General features: G+C 44.5%; 2 protein-coding genes across 8 annotated transcripts in view; one reads left to right on the forward strand and one right to left on the reverse strand.

Annotated features, from left to right (window-relative positions):
* The window catches only part of PUDP (pseudouridine 5'-phosphatase), a 177,571-nt gene extending 158,816 nt beyond the window's left edge, over positions 1–18,755 (reverse strand). For 2 of the 4 annotated variants that reach the window (XR_007722762.1, XM_050777493.1), the window contains exon 1: positions 18,625–18,727. Coding sequence is in view for 3 of the 4 variants with exons in the window: in XM_050777493.1 (XP_050633450.1) it covers positions 18,625–18,688 (64 nt within the window). In the remaining variant the exon portion in view is untranslated. Of the gene's footprint in view, positions 1–18,624 lie in introns of all 4 variants that reach the window. The other 2 variants (XM_050777492.1, XM_050777494.1) reach the window with 1 other exon arrangement.
* Positions 17,819–21,019, forward strand: part of STS (steroid sulfatase) — a 292,612-nt gene continuing 289,411 nt past the window's right edge. For 2 of the 4 annotated variants that reach the window (XM_050777490.1, XM_050777485.1), the window contains exon 1: positions 18,395–18,655. The gene's annotated coding sequence lies outside the window, so the exon portion shown is untranslated. Of the gene's footprint in view, positions 18,179–18,394; positions 18,656–18,906; positions 19,055–21,019 lie in introns of those variants that run through there. The other 2 variants (XM_050777487.1, XM_050777486.1) reach the window with 2 other exon arrangements.

Genomic DNA, 21,019 nt, shown 5'->3' on the forward strand with positions numbered 1-21,019 from the left:
CAGCTCTGTCATGTAACATGTACCCATCCATTCAAGGAGATAAAAATTACCTGAAGCTTCTCTGTCAATACATATGCCATGTTGGGCCCGTGTTCTGAATGTTGAGACTCCAGCAGTCAACACAACAGGCCTAGAGCCTGACCTCCATAGAGGACACGTTGTAGAACCCAAGGTTGCTCAGCATTTTGCTGCCAGCCCCAACAGTGTGAGGCACAGCTCTTCTCTGCCTTTGTGCCCTGAGCATTCTCATACCTGAGGGGATATTCCCTGAAGGCGAGAGGAATGGGATGCAACAACAGTGACTAGTGACCATCGCCTCTCAGGGAAATGCCATTTAGTAATTTATCATTTTATTGTATAACTCTCTGAACTTTTATCTTAGAATATGATTTCATTCCTTATTCAAAAACACTGACCTTTTAAAGATCTCACATCTGGGCAAGAGAACTTTAATGAAGGCAAAGGAAGGAGCCATCCTAACCTTCCTTACTACTAGAAATGTCATACTCAGACAGCACACAGCATGCAGGGCACCGTCCCGCTCTAACAAAAATCGAAAGGGAAAGGAGAATGGCTGGGTATAAAACTACATACTAGAATATGTGACATGGAGCACCACCCCACAAATGGTTATTTTCCATGTTAATCCCCGGCATGGTGAGTGGAGTCCAAAGGTTATTCCAGAGCACCTTCTTTTCACTCCCATCTCTGGAAAATCAACTGTGTTTGGAAATCATGGTGCATCCCATGGCTAAATAAGCTCCCTACCCCAGGAAGGGGGGCTGGGCCCTCTACTTCTCCCTGACCTTCACAACCCAGCTTGGATGAGAAAATTAGAAGGGAGTAGAACAAAATGACTTCAAAGTTGTGAATTCTGCACCATTACGTGTCAGCAAAGATTAAGCCTGAAGTGGCAGGCTTTGACGTGGGGTTGGGGGGATTTAGGTTTTGATGTAGGGTTAGGAGGAATTCGGAGGCTGACTGGAGAATGACTAAGGATACAGAGCTGCTCCCTTTGTATCAGAGTTGCACATACTACAAACACACACACACACACGGAGGAGGAGGACAAAACATGGTGGGCATGGCGGACCAAATAAGCTAAATTTCCAGACCCTTCCTAGGCTAATTATCCAACTCTGTGTGGGCATGTATTCTCTCTGAGGAAGGGGACTTAGAAATAAGTTTAAAATGGTTTCCAGGGGCCAGGCACAGTGGCTCACACCTGTAATCCCAGCACTTTAGGAGGCCGAGGCAGGCGGATCACTTGAGTCCAGAAGTCTGAGACCAGCTTGGGCAACATGGCAAAACCCTGTCTCTACTAAAAAATACAAAAATTAGCCAGGTGCACAGCTAGAGACCAGCCTGGGTAACATGGCAAAACCCCGTCTCTACTAAAAATACAATAATTAGCCAGGTGCAGCGGTGCACACCAGTAGTCCCAGCTACTTGGGAGGCTGAGGCAGGAGGATCACTTGAGCCTGGGAGGCAGAGATTGCAATGAGCCGAGATTGTGCCATTGCACTCTAGCCTGGGCAACAGAATGAGACTCTGTCTCTAAAAATAATAATAATAAAAGTAAAAAATAAAATGGCTTCTAGGTACCATAGCTGTTCCAAGACAAGTGTAGGTCGATGGCCACCTATGTCAGTTTTCTTCATGGGTTAACAGCACCAAGAGTTTTGTTTGTCTTAAATGGGAAATCATGGTTGTTTCCATCAATGCTGTCAACCTGAGGTGCCCGGTCTTTCCGTTTCCTGAAACTCAACATGTCCAAATGCCTAAAATGGAACTCATCCCTATTTTCAGGCCTCACGGCTTCCTCTAATCTCAACTTCAGGACAAGTCACTGCTATTCACCTGCCTTCTCCCTCCCATCCCTCTATGCCCAGCTGTCAGCTGAATGGCCTCTGAATCAGCCACTTCTCTTCCTTTCATTCCAACCTACAGGTCCTTGTAGTCGGTTGAAGGGTGGCTCCCAAAAATATATGTCCACGTCCTAATCCCTAGGGCCTGAGAATCGGACCTTATTTGGAAAAAAGACCTTTGCAGATGTGATTAAGTGAAGGATCTGGAGATGTGGCGCTCTGTATTATCCCGGTGGGCCCTACATCCAATGGCAGGGGTCCTTATTTATAAGAGACAAAAGGAGAGAAGAGAAGGCCACGTGGAGAGAAGCCGAGACCAGAGCGATGCAGCTACAAGCCAAGGAAAAACGCAGCCCTGCTGATATCCTGACTTCCAACTTCTTATCTCCAGAGCTGAGATAAAGTAATCTCCTGTTGTTTTAGGCCCCCCAGTTTGTGGGAAACTCATGCAGTCCTTCTATCGTTCATCTGGACAATGGCAACAGCCTTCTACCAGTCTCCAGTGTGGAAGTGCCAACAGTCCACATAATCAGAAGCACCCTTCTAGACATCGTGTGCTCACCAGGTTGTATGATGGCTACGAGATAAAATGTGAATTCCTTAGCCTGGCACAGGGCTCGCCGCCATCTGCCCTTGGCAGGCCTTTCTACCTGTGCTCCGCCTCTCACCGAGTCCTCTTGGCCTGAAATACCCTCAGTCCTTCCTCCTCCACCTCAGTGATTCCCCAACCCCACCCGTGGCTCATTTGGGATGTGTGTGCTCTGCTGTGAGGTACATCCGACTGGCCAACTTCCTTTTCCTGGTTCCCAAGAAAATCGAGTTGTCTCTAGCAGATGAATGATGATAATGTAGAAGAAGAGATCATGTCCACCTCCCCCTATACAAATTACAGCACCCCTGCCTGCAGTCCCCTGAAGAACAGGGATGCTGTTGTATTCATCTGACTCAGTTGTCTCAGGATCTGGCAATTGGTGGACCTGCTGTGAAAAGTCAGTCGGGTTCATGAATTGAAGGAACACCCTGAACATCTCAACCTCTCCTCCAGAGCCCTCATAGATCCACCTTAGGCTTTTCTTAAATTCCTTTTGAACTTAAAGCTCTCTCCTCAAATTCTCCACAGCAGAAAGTGCCACCTGCCTTCAGCCATTTCAATGGAGCCACCTAAATGCTGGGAATGTTAAGCCATTTATTTTAACCACCTCTACTGCTTGGCTACCTGCATTGCTCTAGGACTTCAAGTGGGCAACTTTACAGGCTTTTATCAGGCTGCTGTCAGAGGAGCAAGGTCACCACAACTGGTTTAACAAGATGAGGGCTGAGATAAGGCTAGAGCTTCCAGAAAGGAAGAAGTCATGGAGCCACACCCGGGAATAACTCACAGATTTGCATTAAGAATGCAGAAGCAACGCCCAGGAGAGGGCAGCACTGACAACACACACAAAGTCTAAGGTCATTTTGATCCACAAGAACAATGCTTCTCTTAGAAAGTACTTAAGGGCCAGTTTATGACCAAATTCCTTTGACAAAGGAATCTAGGAAAATACACTAAGAGGAAAACATCCAAAAACATCCTGGTGAAGGCTATGCTCTCACCAAAGCCACCTCATCCAAATACACCTGGGCCCCAGAACTCTGCGATTTCACCCACATGAGCAACAAAACCCCACAGCCACCACTGATCTCACTGCAGGTAACCAACAGAACTGCACGTGGTAAAGGTTCTCAGTAAATATTGCTATTAGATCAGAAAAAAGCCTGAGAGCCTGAAGCAGGAAATGGCAGCTGGAATGACACAGAAGTGGCTTTGAAATATTTGTAAATCAGCAGGTGCTTGGAAGGTGTGGGTGGGGATGGCAAGGAATTGAAGACTGGAAGATAACTCCCAGCATCTGCTGTGGGGCTTTTGGGGTTTGCTGCCTGGTGTGGAATGCAGGAAAAGAGCAGATCTGGCCCCTTTTAAAATACCATTGTATTTTAAAGAGGCAGCCAAGAGTTGCCTCTTGGCCAAGCGGGTAGGAAGAGCCTGTGGTCACTGGGAAACATAGACGGGAACTCAAAAGAGCAGAGGCCTGGCCAGGGAGGTCAAGGGGTCATCAGAGCAGAAGCATGTGCCGAAGCCATGAGCTCAGAAGAGGTCTCCACAAGAGGAGAGGGCCCACAACAAAGCCATAGGGACGCTAAACAGGCACCAGGAGGAAGAGAAAGCTATGGGGAAGCCAGAAGAGGAACCATCCATGAAGCCAAAGAGAAAGATTTCCAAGGAGGGTGTAGAAGCAGCAAAGGAAGCCGGGAGTTCTGGCAATTTAAGAAAAGGGTGCCCTCTGCACCTAGCAGCATGGACGTCACTGCTACCTCTGTCAGAACAATTTCTGTGAGTGGTAAGGCCAAAAAGCCAGCTCATAGCGAGGGAAGGAAAATGGGGGAGTGAGTTCAGCCAACGCAGCCCACTTTGGCAAGATGCTTGGCTGAGAAGGGAGGCAGAAAGACAGACAAGCCAGTTTCAAAACACGTCCTTAAAATAGGGACACTCAGCAGTCCCAGCCAGCAGAAGCAATAAACACAGCAACAGATACACGGCATTTATTTTTCTGTATTATAGATGTGATCATATAAAGATGTTAATTTCTTCAGGCTACTTCACAGAAGTCCCGTCCCCTCCCTATGAGAGGATATGAACTTGATCTCAGCATAAACCCTAATCGTATAAGGGGATGCATAACATGTGCAGATGGTTACATCTCTGTTGCAAAATCATGTTAAACAGCGCAATAGGGACCGTGGGTCAGATATGAACTGAACATGTTCTTTAATCTGATTATATTTTGGTAAGCATCCAATATCCTGGAAGATGTCACACATTGCCTGTGATATGCTGCAAACCATATTCGGGGACACAGAGGATGGGTAATTTTATCAAATCAGTACAGCAAGTAAGTTGTCAATGAGATGGGCCAGGCTTCAGTTACCAATGCAGCTAATGTTTCACCTAAGCTAAAGTGGTTTTGGGCTATCAGTAGAGCCTCTCAATCATCAATGAGATAAAATTAAATCACTAGATGTCAGCTGGTGAGAATTTTAGTATCTACAATTGTACCTGTACCTGTGAGGGTTGGCAAAAGTATCAACAAATGGTACCAAGACTGCTGGTAACTCTAAGTGATGAAGCGCCCAGGTGTAGAAGTTAGAAGTGCTTGATTTTCACTGGGATTTTCCAACTATTAATAGCTCCCCGGGTTGTCCTGTCTCAGTTTCACTGTAGACAGGACAAGTCGCCTCAATTCTAAATCTCATATCTGATTACGATTTCACTTTAAAGAGCTTGTCATGTAAGCATACCATATCAAAAGCTGATGAGTAGTCAGCAAAATGCCAGTACTAAACACAGAGTAGCAAATGGCAAAAAGTAAGCTAGACCTTTATGTCGACAGGTATTGTAATGGCAAAAAACCATCATTACTTTAGCACCAACCTAAATAGGAGTCACACAAAAAGAAAAAGCAGATATAAGGATCTACTTAACCAAAGGAAATGCTTTATGTTAAGATAAACGAGGCAAATAAGAGATGCAGAAAGAAAATAAGAATGCACTAAAGCACTGTATTGAAATCAGCAAAATGTTTAGTATTTAATGAAATCCATGATTATTTGAGGCCAGAACAGAAATGTGTAACACTTTGCTGAACAAAATGTTTCTACGATAACCAAATAATTTTCCTTTTAAAAAGCAAGAGTTAAAAGGTTTCTAAGCTACTGAAATTGAGGTAAATAAGGGAAAGAGAAGTCTGTGTATGAACAGGTAACCTCCAGGGCTCTAATGGCAGGGATACAACTGGGTCCAAGAGAACATACATGAGATGTGGGCAGCACTTCAGGAAGTCATTTCATCTCATCACTCAGTTCAAGCTCCGACCTCCAGTTTCCTAAGACCTTGGTAGCCTCAGAGTAAAAAGGGATGACACAGATCCAGTAGGCAGAAGTCAGCTGAGAGGTGCAGTGAGAGCCCAGTCACAGGAGCCCCTCGGGATCAGCTATAAGGCTGCTTAAGAGCATTTTCTGTCATGTCCCATCAGCATATGACATGACATACAGGTACCAGTGGCTACTCTTTGAAGAATTTTAGAAAGCTTTTATTCCTTTTATAAGCATGATGCCCTGACAAAATATCAGCTTCCAATTAAGACATCATCAAAAGACAATTTTCTTGACATCTGTCTATAAATCCTGTAGACATTTGTCTACAAATCTGCACTGTGAGAGAGGAGGAACTGAAAAATGAACACTAGGAAATGGGACTCTTCCTTCAGAATGTTTTCTGCTATAATACACATTGCAAGGAATGCACTGCCACCGTAATGTTCAAGAGAGCTGAAGGTTCTGAAACTATTTCATATCTCTAACATGAATTGTCTTAAGATGCATGCTTTACATTCTTGTCTCTTAAACAGAATTAACTGATTACTACTTAATACTACTTTTGGGGTTGTTTTTAGTGGTTCATACTTAAGACTTAATCTTCCCTTTGCTATTTTAACTTTTCAAGTATACAGAAGAATCTATAGTAGCATAGGAAACATCTACAGACCCTATACCTGCATGCAACACACCTGAAAATATACAGATGCCCTAACTCTTCATTCCTCTAGCTCTCTGCACATTTCTCCTAAGAATGACACTCTCCTACGCAGCCATAATACCACCGCCAAACCCAGGCAAATCAGCAATATTTCATAGTACCCTCTAAATACTCAGCACACATCACAGCTCTCCAATTGTCACAAAAATGTCTTTCACAGATTTTTTTCCCCAATCTAAGGTCCACTGAATTTGACTATGTCCCTTTAGCCTCAGTGGAAAAGCCAGCCCCTATTTTTCCCCCATGATAGTCAACATTTCCAAGGACCCAGTCCAGGTACCTGGTGGAACATCCTACATTCGGGATTTGTCTTGCTGTTTCCACATGATGTCCCCTCCTGTGTTCCTCCACCCCTCTGAAACTCCTAGAAGTCCAGATGGATTCAGGTTAACCATTTCTGAGGTCACTTCAGAAAGCACACGGGACGTGACATGCTGCTTTCCAGCTGGCAAAGCTACATCAGTTGGGCCCCTCGGTGAATCATGGCCCCCAGAGCTGCCCACTCTGAAGGCCCCTGTTTGCCTCTGTTATCAGTCAGTGACTTGTGGCATTGCACTGCAGGCACCTTGTATGGTCTTGGTTGTCATTGGCAATGCTTGTTGGAACCACTTACAGTGGGGATCCCAAAATGGTGACCTGGCTAATTCTCCCATTCTGTCCATATTTATCAACTGGCATTATTCTGTAAAAGAGCTCACCCCCAGCCACCCTTTTTCTGTCTTTTGAGAATCATAACACAAAAACTTAAAAAAATATATATAGAGAGAGTATTATACTCTCTTATGGTCATTATTCTTTTGATTACAAATGGTTCATATGGTGCCAGTGGGAACCCCCCCACTGCATCCTGGCATGAGAAGGTGCTCTGTGCTCATGTTGTATTTTACTGGCCCTGGTCCCTAGAATCAGCCACATCTCCTCAGGGTCTGTGTTCCTTTCATTGGGCATGATGTTTCCAAATGAAGGATTTCATCTTTTTTAAGCCCTCATGAGTATCACTGTATCACTTTGTGTGAAGCAGATTTACAAACTGTGCAGAACATAGGACCCCGTTGACAAATATGCCTCAGTCTGAAACATTAAGTTTACTTTTCAAAAGCAGACAAAGCATAGGCAACTGCATTTTTGCTTTTAATAACTCTGTGCTGAGGTCAGGAGTTCGAGACCTGCCTGACCAACATGGTGAAACCTCGTCTCTAATAAAAATATAAAAAGTTAGCTGGGCGTGGTGGCAGGCACCTGTAATCCCAGCTACTAGTAAGGCTGGGGCAGGAGAATCGCTTGAACCTGAGAGGCAGAGATTGCAGTAAGCCAAGATCACACCCTTGCACTCCAGCCTGGGTGACAAGAGCGAGACTCCATCTCAAAAAAAACAAAAACAAAAACAAAAAAAACTCTGTGCTTTCTCAGGCATCTTGTGCCAAAGCCGTGGGTGTCCTTCAATCTCATGAGCAAACACCAAAGAGACTGTGGCATGTGCTCCGACGCAGGGAGAAAACAGCTGCATGGCTGCTCTTTCTTTCCTGTATTCCACTGCGTGGAACAGAGGAACCCATGCACGTGAAACCTATTTAGGTTCCTGTGAGTGCCCGCTCTTCGAAAGACGCACAGCATGGCACACCTCTGTCCCCAGCCACCTCCTCTTCCTGCCTAAGGGTTCCGGCCATCCACACACACAGGCATTATAGCCAGTACTTCTAACTTGTCTCTCAGGCTCTGAACTTTTCACTAAAAAGTTCTATGCACCACCATGGGAGAGGAGTCAGTTCACCAGCTTTCCTGAGGACAACTCTCCTCTGCAGGGCTGGGGCTAGCGTGAAGGTACTGAACCTATATAGACCGGATACAAACATCTCCCCAAAAAGGTGAGGAAGGGGTGCAGCACTATTCTTGACAGAGGCGGCTGACCTGTGTCCAACTGAAGCACTAGTCATAATTTCTATTAGAGGAAACACAGGGCACAGAGGAACAAGTAAGGTGGTATCACGTGGAAACAATCAGACAAATCCAGAATGTAGGTTAGTGTCTCGATAACCATCCCAGACTCTTCCAAAAGTAATGGGGGGAAAACCCAGGATGTGTGCTTGCAGGATGGGGTGAGATTTTCACCTTAAAATAGGTTAAAGGGATATTACCAATGGGCACCCAGTTTGAGAAATATTAAATACTAGTCTTAGCCTGACAGAGATTAATCTAGTATTTCTCTCTCTCTCTTTTTAAAATTTTTTTAAAGACAGAATCTAGCTCTATTGCCCAGGCTGGAGTGCAGTGGCATGATCTCAGCTCACTACAACCTCCGCCTCCCAGGCTCAAGTGATTCTCGTGTCTCAGCCTCCTGAGTAGCTGGCATCACAGGCACGGTCACCATGCCAGACTAATTTTTGTATTTTTAGTAGAGATGGGGTTTTGCCATGTTGACCGGGGTGGTCTTGAACTCTTGGTCTCAAGTGATCCGACTGCCTCGGCCTCCCAAAGTGCTGGGATGACAGGCATGAAACACTGTCCCCAGCCCTAGTCTCGTATTTCTCAATGAAACATTAGAGATTTCTAATCTCTACCTGCCAGACATTGCACAAAAGAAATGTGAAGAGGAGCTACATAGGCGCTCCAGCTATGCAAACCCAAGGGGAAACCAAAGCCTTCCTTGTGCTCTTACACAGGAGAAATGCATGTGTTAGGATTATTATGTTTTCAGATATCTTCTAACCTCCACACTTCAATGTAATCATTAGTAAGATATTTTTCCTTTTTTAATACAGTCTTTGCTTGATAAAAACAACAACAGGCCAGGCACAGTGGCTTATGCCTGTAATCCCAGCACTTTGGGAGGCTGAGGCAAGCGGATCACGAGGTCAGGAGATAGAGATCATCTTGGCTAACACCGTGAAACCCCGTCTCTACTAAAAATACAAAAAATTAGCCGGGTGTGGTGGCGGGCGCCCGTAGTCCCAGCTACTCGGGAGGCTAAGGCAGGAGAATAGCATGAACCTGGGAGGCGGAGCTTGCAGTGAGCTGAGATCGCACCACTGCACTCGAGCCTGGGCAACAGAGCAAGACTCCGTGTCAAACAACAACAACAACAACAACAATAACAAAAAACTACTCTCTTCTATGCTTTAGTAAAGATGCCTATGGCTGGGCCATTTCTCCTGGTCTGGAATATCCATTTTTCTTCTTGGCTCCTGTCTATCCTTGATGGTATGCTACCCCAAATGTGATTTCAGTTCAAAATCCTGCTCTGTCGCTAACATATTCTTATTGTGTATATCATCAGCAATTATTCACAGATTTTACCAATCATGTTTTAGATTCCAGCAGAACTCTAAGATCCTTAAAGGAAGAGACTAATTTTGAGCCTTTGTAACACCCAGCAGAGTATTTTCTAAATAGATTAAGGATGAGTGAATGCATTCCTCTAGAGTTGTGCTGTCCACTCTATATTTTGTTTCTCTATGTTGCGTTTTGGCAACTAGTCATTGGGGGCTACTTAAAGTAAATAACACGAGAAATTCAGGTCCTCAGTTGCATGAGTCACATCTCATGAGCCCAGTTTCCAGCTGTGGCTCCCATCGGACGCAGTATAGTTACAGAACATTTCCCTCCTGGCAGAAAGGTTTGCTGGATCCACAGTGCTGGGCTAGAGAGCAGACAGGTGTACAGTGCTCAAGGACCATGTGCTTCTCTTCCACGTGCATGGCAGCTCACACAAGTGGGAGAGAGGGTGGGTGCTTATTTTGTCTTTTGTCTGAAGGTTTCAGATAAGCTTCGATGTGCCAACTATGACCATTTGCTCTCACTTCACAGACACATGGGACAGTCTATTGTGAGTCAAACAGCAAACTTTGGTTTGCTGCTTGCTCTGTCCTTGAACAGCTATGTCATCTGCAGTGTTTTTTAAATAAGGCACCATCGATCACAAAAGGGCACATCATTCGGCCCAGCTCCCAGAGCTCAGAGAGAAGAGTCAAGGGCCCTGCCAAGCGCCACAAGCAATGCCATGAAACTGCCTGCCAGGCATGGCTGTGAAGAGGTGACCATTCTCCTCTCATACACAGGCACCTTGCCACGTGGCCAGCTGCACCAGGGTCCTTAACTGCTACTCACTGTTGGCATCACAGCAAAGGACATGAGGGAGAAAGGCGATAAAGGAGGATCAGGGAAGGTGGTGATCTATCTGCCAGACATTGCTGAAAAGGGATATGAAGAGGAGCCACATGGATGGCCCAGCTATGAAAACCCACAGGGAAAAGTATTCCTTTTTATGCTCTTACACAGTAGAAATGCACGAGTTAGGATTACTATGTTTTCAAAAAAATGCTCTTTAAGCACCAACAAGGCAATTTTAAACTGCAAATATCTGCATCACAAAATCAAGGTTGCCCCCTTCCACCATTTTAACACTATTAAAGGAAGCTCTTAATATATTAAATGCTGCATTTATTAATCACTGAAATTCCCTTATAGCCGATGGTATGAGCATTATTTTAAAACGTAATGTATTCCAGGATAACACTATTGTGCTTTCTACCTATAGACTGTCTATCAATCACTTTTCAAACATCTCATCAGAAGGTCTGACCAGTCGCCTGAGCATCTATATAAGGAGTGCTTTCAGGGGACATTTTCTAGGAGGTATCATTTACCTTGCTCCTTTACATTGCTTTAAGTCTCCATCTGCTAATGAAAAATGACAGCAAATAGTATATAAATTATAGCAGTTTTTAAAAAAAGAAATAGAATCAGAGTAAAGAGTGAATAATCACAAAGATAAAAAGGACCAAATAATCTCTAACGTACAGCTTTTCAAGGATAAAAATAGATTCTAGCTCAAAAAACAAAACAAAACAAAATGATGCACTGCTGTCCCATATTATATAGGCATATCTTATTTTATTGTGCTTCACAGATTGTAGTTTTTACAAATTCGAAGTTTTTGGCAACTCTGCGTCGAGAAAGTCTATCAGCACCATTTTGCTAACAGCATGTCTCACGTGATGTGTCTGTGTCTCGTTTTGGTAATTCTTGAAATATGTCAAATCGTTTCATTATTACATCGGTTACGTCAATCTATGATGACTGATCTTTGATGTTACCATTGTCATTGTTTTAGGGCACCACAAACCGCACCCATATAAGTCAGAGAACTTAATGGATAAATGTTGTGTGTGTTCTGATTGCTCCACAGACCCCCATCTCTCTTCCTCTCCTCCAGGCCTCCCTAGTCCCTGAATCACAATAATATTGAAATCAGGACAATTAATAACCCTACAATGGCCTCCAAGAGTTCAAGTGAAAAGAAGAGTCACACATCTCTCACTTTAAATCAAAAGCTAGAAATGGTTAAGCTTAGTGAGGAAGACACGTCAGAAGCTGACAGGCTAAAAGCTAGGCCTCTTGCACCCAATTAGCCAAGTTGTAAATGCAAAGGAAAAGTTCTTGAAGGAAATTAAACATGCTACCCCAGTGAACACATGAATGGTAAGACAGTGAAAACAGCCTTATTGCTGACATAGAGGAAGTTTTAATGATCAAGACCAAACCAGCACAACATTCCCTTAAGCCTCTTCACTTCTATGAGGGCTGAGGCATGTAAGAAAGCTGCAGAAAAGTCTGAATCTAGCAGAATTTCATGAGGTTTAAGGAAAGAAGCCATCTTCATAACATAAAAGTGCAGGGTGAAGCAGCAAGTGCTGATGGAAAGGCCGCAGCAAGTTATCCAGGAGAGCTAGCTAAGATCAATGATGAAAGTGGCTACACTAAACAGATTTTCAATGTAGATAAAACAGCCTTCTACTGGAAGAAAATGCCACGCATGACTTTCATAGCTAGAGAGGAGAAGTCAGTGCTAGGCTTGAAAGCTTCAAAGGACAGGCAGACTTTTGTGTTAGTGGCTAATGCAGATGGTGACTTTAAGTTGAAGCCAATGCTCATTTACAATTCTGAAAATCCTAGTGCCCTTAAGAATGATGCTGAATCTTCTCTTCCTGGGCTTTGTAAATTTGGAACAGCAAAGCTTGGATGACAGCACATCTGTTTACAGCATGGTTTACCGAATATTTTAAGCCCACTATTAAGAATTACTGCTCAAAAACAAAGATTTCTTTCAAAATATTTCTGTCCACTGACAATGTACCTGGTCACCAAAGAGCTCCGATGGAGATGTACAAGGAGATTCGTGTTATTTTCAGGCCTGCTAACATGACGTCTATTCTGCAGCCCATGGATTGAGGAGTAACTTCAATTTTCAAGTCTTATTACTTAAGATATGCATTTCTTAAGGTTATAGATGCCATAGTGATTCCTCTGATGCATCTAGGCAAAGTAAATGGAAAACCTTCTGGAAAGGATTTAGCATTACAGATGCCATTAACAACATTCAAGATCCATGGGAAAAGACGAAAATATCAACGTTAACAGGAGTTTGTAAGGAGTTGATTCCAATTCTCATGGATGACTTTGAGGGGTTCAAGACTTCAGCGGAGGAAGTAACTGCAGGTGTGATAGAAATACCAAGAGAACTAAAATTAGAAGTGAAGCCTGAAGATTTGACTGAGTTGCTGCAATCTCAGGATGAAACCTGAACTGATGAGACACTGCTTCTTAGGGATGAGAAAAGAAAGTAGTTTCTGGAGATAAAAATCTATTCCTGGTGAAGATGTTGTTGAACATTGTTGAAGTGACAACAAAGCATTCACTATATTAACATAAACTTAGTTGATAAAGCAGCAGCAGCAGAGTTTGAGAAGACTCCATTTTTTTTTTTTTTTTTTTGGAGACAGCGTCTTACTCTGTCGTCCAAGATGGAGTGCAGTGGTGCGATCTTGGCTCACTGCAACCTCAGCCTCCCGGGTTCAAATGATTCTTGGGCCTCAGCCTCCTGAGTAGCTGGGAATACAAGTGCGCACCATCATGCCTGGGTAATTCTGGTGTGTGTATTTTTGGTAGAGATGGGGTTTTGCCATGTTGGCCAGACTGGTCTCCAACTCCTGACCTCAAGTGATCTGCCTGCCTCTGCCTCCCAAAGTGCTGGGATTATAGGCGTGAACCACCGTGCCTCACCGAAAGAGAACTTTTTTGTAAAAGAAAGAATCAACTGATGTGGCAAACGTCATTGCTGTTTTATTTTTTAAAATTGCCACAGCCACCCCAACCTTCAGCAACCACTACTCTGGTCAACAGTCAATGTCAAGACAACACCTTCCACCAGCAAAAGAATTACAACTCACTGAAGGATGACATGATCCCTAGCACTTTTTTTTTTAAACAATAAAATGTATTTAAGGTATGTACATTTTTTAGACATAATGCTATTGTACACTTAATAGAATACAGTATAGTATAAACCTAACCTTATGTGTACTGGGAAACCAAAAACTTATTGTGACTAATTTTATTGCGATGTTTGCTTTACTGTGGTGGTCTGGAACTGAACCCACAATAGTTCTCACATATGCCTGTATCCAGTTTACTTAAAGATTCTAAATAAAACCATACTGCTTTTATTTGAGAGAGCTAGAAAAAAGAAAAGGATATTTTACACCTGCATGCCTAGAATCTGCTGAATATTTGTGTTGCCAGCTGGACAAAACTCTTATCTATCTGCAGAATTTTGCATTTTAAGTTTTACCCCCTTCTCAATTATTCTAGAAACAGAAACAGCTGCAGTGGACAACCAACCACTTACCACAAGAACGTAAGCTTGGCATGGTTCAGGTCTATTAGAAAACAGAACCAAAGGGAGCTAAGTCTATAATTTGATGCTGTTTCTCCGACATACAATATAGCATCTTACTCCAAATCTCTTTGTTCCCTTAATAGGAACACACGTGCCTTGTGCTTTCTATATTCCAGAAGACTTTTCAGTTTTCAGAAACAACAGATTACTCATTGATTACACTGTAGTGAAAGGCCAATCATGGCCCCTGAGATAAGGGCTCACCTCTGTCCCAAGCCCTCACACTGGCCTCCACCCTCAGCCATCTCCTTTGCAAATGTGGAAGAGAACCTACATTTCACCTAGCAAGGTTAAAACCAAAGGGTGCACTGTCAGCCCCCAGAGGAGACGGGGCAAAGAAAGAATGTGAACCTACCACCAGAGTTGCTTTGACATCCAGAGCAAGACCCATTACAAATGATGGAAGGAGGGGAGGTTGTGATTACTATCTCATTCCAACTAGGATCTCTGCACGTTCTGGGGTCGAACAATAACCACCTATTATGGAAGCATGCGGAATGATCCTTCACTTTGCTCCACCCTCCTCAGAAATGTGCCAAAACTCTTAGAAACCCCACTTGGAATGAATGACTTGATAACATCAAGTAGTAAGAACCGACTGAGGCTGAAAAGCTTGTCAGCTGCACTTTTAAACCTCATCAGACGTATTTCATGGGGTCAAATGACAACATACGTAGATTCTTCTGACAATATGTCTAGGGCATGCGCTAATATTACGTAAGAAAAATCTATTTTTGTCATCAGCTATATGGATGTTCCGGTGTCTAAAGAAACAGCCTACATGAAGTTAACAAAGAATGATAGCGCGAAACACACTCACGCTATGTCTGTGGAATTTTGGCCACACAGTGGACATGACTGTCAACTGTCTCAAGCAGCCTACAATCCCATCGGTACTGGGCTTGGTGATGCCCACAGAGACCCTACCTCCGTGCCCTCTTAGTGTCTCCTGGGCCCCAGACAGTGAGGCAGGCACTTACAGTCTCAAGTGCTATTATTTGGCAAAGAGGAAGCTATGGGAGTGCAAGAAGGCACAGAAGAGGTCTTCATTTTACTATATAAAGGTGAAGCAGAAGTCACTCATTAAAATCCTGCAATCTGGATTTATAAAGATGTGGTATATTATGGTCAACACTGCCAATGTTCTTATTACCCTTCGCAGATCTACCTTATTATTTTATGATATTTAAGAATTTGGAAATAAGCTTATTTTCCTTTGACTTTAAAAGGATTTTAAATAATTCTGTGTTAGACTCCAAGAAAACCACATTTTACACATACCACATTTTACATACACCAAAACTCCTAATTCTGAATATTCTTAATACCCATCCTCTCTGCCTGGCCCTCCCAGCATAGCCATTATCAACAGACAAGATCTTGAGTTTCTCCGCAAAGACCTAGACCCATGCTGCCCAAGCCAGTAGCCACCCACCAAGTGAGGCTACAGAGTGCTTGAAATGAGGCTAGTTCAAACTGAGATGTGTTGTATGTATAAAACACACACAGATTTTGAGAACCTAGTATCAAAATTAATGTCAAAAACTTCAATGATTTTCTTATAGTGACTTTGTATTAAATAATATTTTTGATACATTAGGTTATATCATTCAAATCAATGTCATCTGTATCTTTTTACTTATTAAAAGTTGCTCCCCAAAATTTCTACCTGGCTCAATTCTGCGAGACAGAACTGCTCTGGACAACAAACTATCTTCTCTTTTAAAGAAATTGGGACCATCTTTTGTGTTCCTAATTTCGGTTATTTACAAAAGGAATCATCTTCCCTGTCCAGCTGCTGAGATACTGTTTAATAACTGTCATCTTCTTTCAAAATCATTCCAGTTTTTAACTAATCCCAGTCCCCTATTCTCTTTCTCTGAGTGGCATTTGAGAGCAAAAATTATTAATATTACCTAAATCATAACTGACTGTTACCTTGGTAATGAGAAACAGAATCCAAAGTGTTTTTTGTTTTGTTTTGTTTTTAAAAAAAGGACAACAGCATCGTACATGTCAAAAGCATGGGAAAGTGTCCCGGCTTTCTTCCTGGTCAACATTTCCTCTAAAATCTCCATTTACTTCCTCATTCTCCTCTGATTAAACAAGCTTCTCCTCTAATGTTAACAATCCTCCATGAAACTATTCGTTTTCAATTTTACTTCCCCAAGTATGCAAGTATTGGGGCCACATCGACAAATAGAACTTCCTAGGAAAATGCACTCAAAATTCCCAAAAAACAGACCTACTGTAAAACAACTCATTATAAATTGATAATATATTGTTATGCAAACAACGGATACACTGAAGTGAGGTGCTAAAGAATGAGAGCAGGCATAATCTGGTAGATTAAATTAAAGTGGTACATTCTGGAAAGCTGTGTTTTGTATTTACACATTTGATGAAAGAATGGGATAAGCAAAGTTATATTTCCAAGAAAGTTTTGCAAGGCCTTACCACCTCAAAGAAGAGGTAGGGCAGGAAAGGAGGAAACGGGCAGAAAATGAGGGAGGGGAATAAGAAGTATGGCTTATTTTTCCAAACAGCACTAATTCTTGGTTATCTGACTAGATCAGAGGATTGGGTAACAATGTGAGGTCAATGCTTGTAATACCATTTAAGTCACATTCATCACTTCAGGGCATGGTTATGTGCGAATCTAGAATCAGAATGAGGCATCAAGCTCATTTAGAAGTTTAATAAATTTAATTTTAATGAGACATCTTGTTGGGTATTAAAATTCATGAGCCTCCCAGAACAGGTTCTCTGGACCTTTATTAGAGGGTAAGACATGTATTTGACAATTTAGCTTCTTGACCACCGGAGTAGGAAAATTCATGTCTACAAACTATACCTATGTATCCCAGAAGCTTTCTGACATTGAGTCATTTCAAATTTAGTAGCTGCATACACCGTTGGCTCCAATTAGTGACCTCCACGGGGATTTTTTTTCCTTTGGAATTTATCAGTTTATACCTGTGTGTTCATAAAATGAAGAGAATGGTTTCTGTGTGCCTTTTTAAAACAAAACACTGCTAGTGAATTACCCAGCAATATGATGAGCAGAAACAAGGTCACATTCACAATTTAAGATGAGCTCAACATCATTTATATTTAGAACGGGATCAATCTAGAATCGGTTGTCAGCTTGGCTTATTAGCTGTGTGACCTTGGGCAAGTAGCTTTACCTCTCTGAGCTTCAGGGTTTTTTCTTTTTTTTTAATTACTGAAATGCAAATACTTCCTCCTAACTTGCAGGGTTTTGAAATGAAGGAATGATATACGTAAACAAGCAGGTCAGCTGTCTACACAGAGTATGCAGACATGTTTATAGATATATGAAGCCTCCTGGTGATTATGTGTCATAGTGTTGTGTTGAGGCTTTGGGTAGAGCTCAGCATAGTTCTGTCTTGAGTTAAAAACAGGGTTTTATTCTTTGAATTCTACTTGAATTCCTCTTGGCTGGTGAAGTTCACATGTGCTATGACTGACTACCTTAGTACACTGCCAAGTGTTTCTTAATGCCTCGGATTGATAGAGCAGCGGTTCTCAAACGTTCACGCACTTGTTAAAATGCAGATTCTGATTGGGCAGGGGTAGGGTGGCCCCCAGGTGATGTCCCTGGTGCTGGTCACCCTAGGCAGCCAGACCACTTGACAGACCTTCTGTGCCTCTACGCTGCTGACGGCGCGGGATAATTCCTTAAGGTTGCATAGGGCACTCCTGTGCACTGCGGGAAGTTTAGCAGTATCGCTGGTCTAGACCCCACTAGATGCCGGTGACCCCATCACTCCACGCCAGCTGCGACAGCCAAAATGTCTCCTAACATCGCCATTGCCAGATGCCCTCAGGGCGGCAAAACCGCCAGGTGGAGAACCGCTACCATGTAGGATGCTACCATCAAGGTGCGCCCACAGCAGCAACCTTGGAGCAGGCAGGCAAGTATCCTCCAGGCTAGCTTGCAGACGGGGAAACTGAGGCTGGGCACCTCTCAAGGTCGCACGCCTGGATAACCGAAAAGACAGCGCGGAGGTCCCGCCGCGCCGCACTCTGCGGAGAGGACGCGGAGCCGCGCGCCCGCCCGGTGGTCCCCAGGGACCGCGCCCACGTGCTCCAGCCCCACGGGCTGCCCGCCGACCGGAAGCGGGTGCTGGGGCCGCGTAGACGCCGCGGCCACGCGCGCCCGCCAGCCCGGACATGGGCCCGCGGGCGCTCCCGGCCGCCGCCCGACTTCGGGGCCGGCGGGGGGCAGAGCGCGCGGGAGCCCGAGCGTCCCTGCTCGAACACCGCCCCGCCGCGGCCCCCCGGTCGTGACGTATCCCGCGCCGACCGTTCCCACGCCCACCCAAGACCGCCCTCACGGGAGGCGGCGGCCGCACACTACCCACCCAGAAGAAGTCCGTCCATGTCAAAGATGAGGTGGGTGACGGGCTGCGGCGGGGGCGCCGCCATGGTACCGCCTTCTGGATTTGGGTGGGGGCGAGGAGGAAGTGCGCGCGCACCCGCCCGCCCCGCGCACGCGCACGCGCACTCACGGCCTCCTCGCGCGACCGGGCCGCTCTGCGCACGCGCCTCCCGCGGCCCCTCGCCGGGCGGCTCGGAGCCCTAGCGTCCTGGGCTGCCTAGTGCCGCTCCGCGCACGCGCACCTCGGGCTTTCGCCGCAGCAGCAGCTGCAGACCAGGGATGCGTCGCGGGCCGGCGTGATACGTTTACCCGTATCAACTCCTCCTCACTTCACACCCGGAATCGGTCCAAGCTACGCAGTCAGCGGCCGCGCAGAGCCGAGAGGGCAAATTCACTGCTTGACTTTGTATCAGGTGTGAATGAGGAAGGAGGGACAGTACAAGGGACTGTCGAGTGAGGAGAGGGGGTTGAAGTTTCTCAGGGTGGCATCACTGCTAGCCATCAGGTTGCAGATAAATGGCCTTGGTCACGAGGTCCCTGGGTGGGTTCGCCCGAGCCGCCAGCCCCTGGACCGTGGGTGGGTTTTTCTCAGTTTCGCTTGCCCGCCTCCCTGCGGTCCTGGACCGCGACTTGAACCGGCAGCCGCGCATGCGCAGTGTGCGGAGAGGCTGCACCACCTCCGTGCCTGCATCTCTGAGTGTCCCAGGCTGGTGCATTGTCCCAGAGCAAAGCCAAGCTGCGCGAGGAGGATGCTGAAATAATACTAATAGTCAACATGCCTTGCTGGTTGTTCCTTCTTAGGTATCATCTGTCTTTTGGGCTGCTCTGAGTTTTCTTCCTTTTTTAACTTTTCAAATGCCACCTAAACAGCTTTCTTCCCCCCCCCCCCCCCGCCATCGTCAGAAAAATACTTTCTTGTCCCTGTTTGTATTTTGTGTTCGTTTATGCGGTATATTCACGTTTAAGGACAAGGATTGGACCTTTTGAGAAGCGGAAATAAGAGAGTTTTAAGACTTTAAAAATGTGAGGGTGTGTGGGGCGCAGTGGCTCACACCTGTAATCCCAGTACTTAGGGAGGCAGAGGTGGGAGTTGCGGGAATACTTTGAGCCCAGGAGTTTAAGAACTGTCTGGGCAATATAGCGAGACCCTGTTCTCCACAAAAGGGGAAAAAGATAAAAACAAAACAAAACAAAAAACAGGTGTAAACATAAGGATGTATTTCTAGTTTAGTGCCTACATGGTGGATGGGGGCACGCCTGGATTCAGCAAGAATTATCATCTATGATAGACAAGATGCATCTGTGTCTGTTTCCTCCTGGGTAAAATGGAGGTGATAAAGGAGGTGAGGCAGGCCAGGCCCTTAGTACTAGTGCATAATATATAGTCAATAAAATTATGTGTTCTTACAGCTGGTGCTATAAGATAGCTTCCCCCGTTTAATGCAATCGTGATTTCCCTTTGAGGACACGGAATTTCAGAGAAGGCAATTTATGAGCAAATTAGGAAGGGACTTGTGTGACTCAAATACAGTCATTCATGGTTTCTGTATTAGTTTGCTACAGCTGCCATAATAATGTACCACAGACTAAGTAACCTAAACAACAGATGTATATTGTGTCACAGATCTGGAGGCCAGAAGTCCTAGATCAAGATGTCAGCAGTCTTAATTCCTTCTGAGGGCTGTGAGGAAAGGACCTATTCGAGGGCTGTGAGGAAAGGACCTGTTCCAGGCCTTTCTCCTCAGCTTGAACCTGCTTTCTTTTCCCTGTATCTTGTCCTGTTGTCTTCCCTCTGTGTGTGTCTCTGTGTCCAAATTTTCTCCTTTTTTAAGAACACCATTCTTATTGGACTAAGGACCACCCTAATGACTACATTTTAATTTGATTACCTCTGACAAGATCCTGTTTCCAAATAAGGTCACATTCTGAGGTAGTGGGGATGAGGACTCCAACATATATTTTTGGGGAACACAATTCCATAATAGATGCATTCCACACACATTGCTGTGGTACCTACAGTAAGTATGACAGTATTTTCCACCTGGAGTCTTTGGAATTCTCCCTCCCAGTTTCTTTCCATTCTCTGGAAACAAATGGATGCACACATGTCAGAGTTTCTGTTATTTTTTTGGTATTGTAACCACCTCACATTTCTGTTTAGTCATTAAATTAAAAAAGAGTATTTTTCTTTTTCTCTTCTTTTTTTTTTCTTTTAATGAGACAGAGTCTCACTCTGTCGCCCAGGCTGGAGCACTGTGGTGCAATCTCTGCTCACTGCAGCCTCAGCATCCTGGCTTCAAGTGATTCTCCTGCCTCAGCCTCCCGAGTAGCTGGGATTACAGGCACCAGCCACCACACTCAGCTAATTTTTGTATTTT

The sequence above is a fragment of the Macaca thibetana genome, chromosome X (assembly GCF_024542745.1).
Source record: "Macaca thibetana thibetana isolate TM-01 chromosome X, ASM2454274v1, whole genome shotgun sequence".
In the NCBI taxonomy this organism is placed as follows: Eukaryota; Metazoa; Chordata; class Mammalia; order Primates; family Cercopithecidae; genus Macaca; species Macaca thibetana.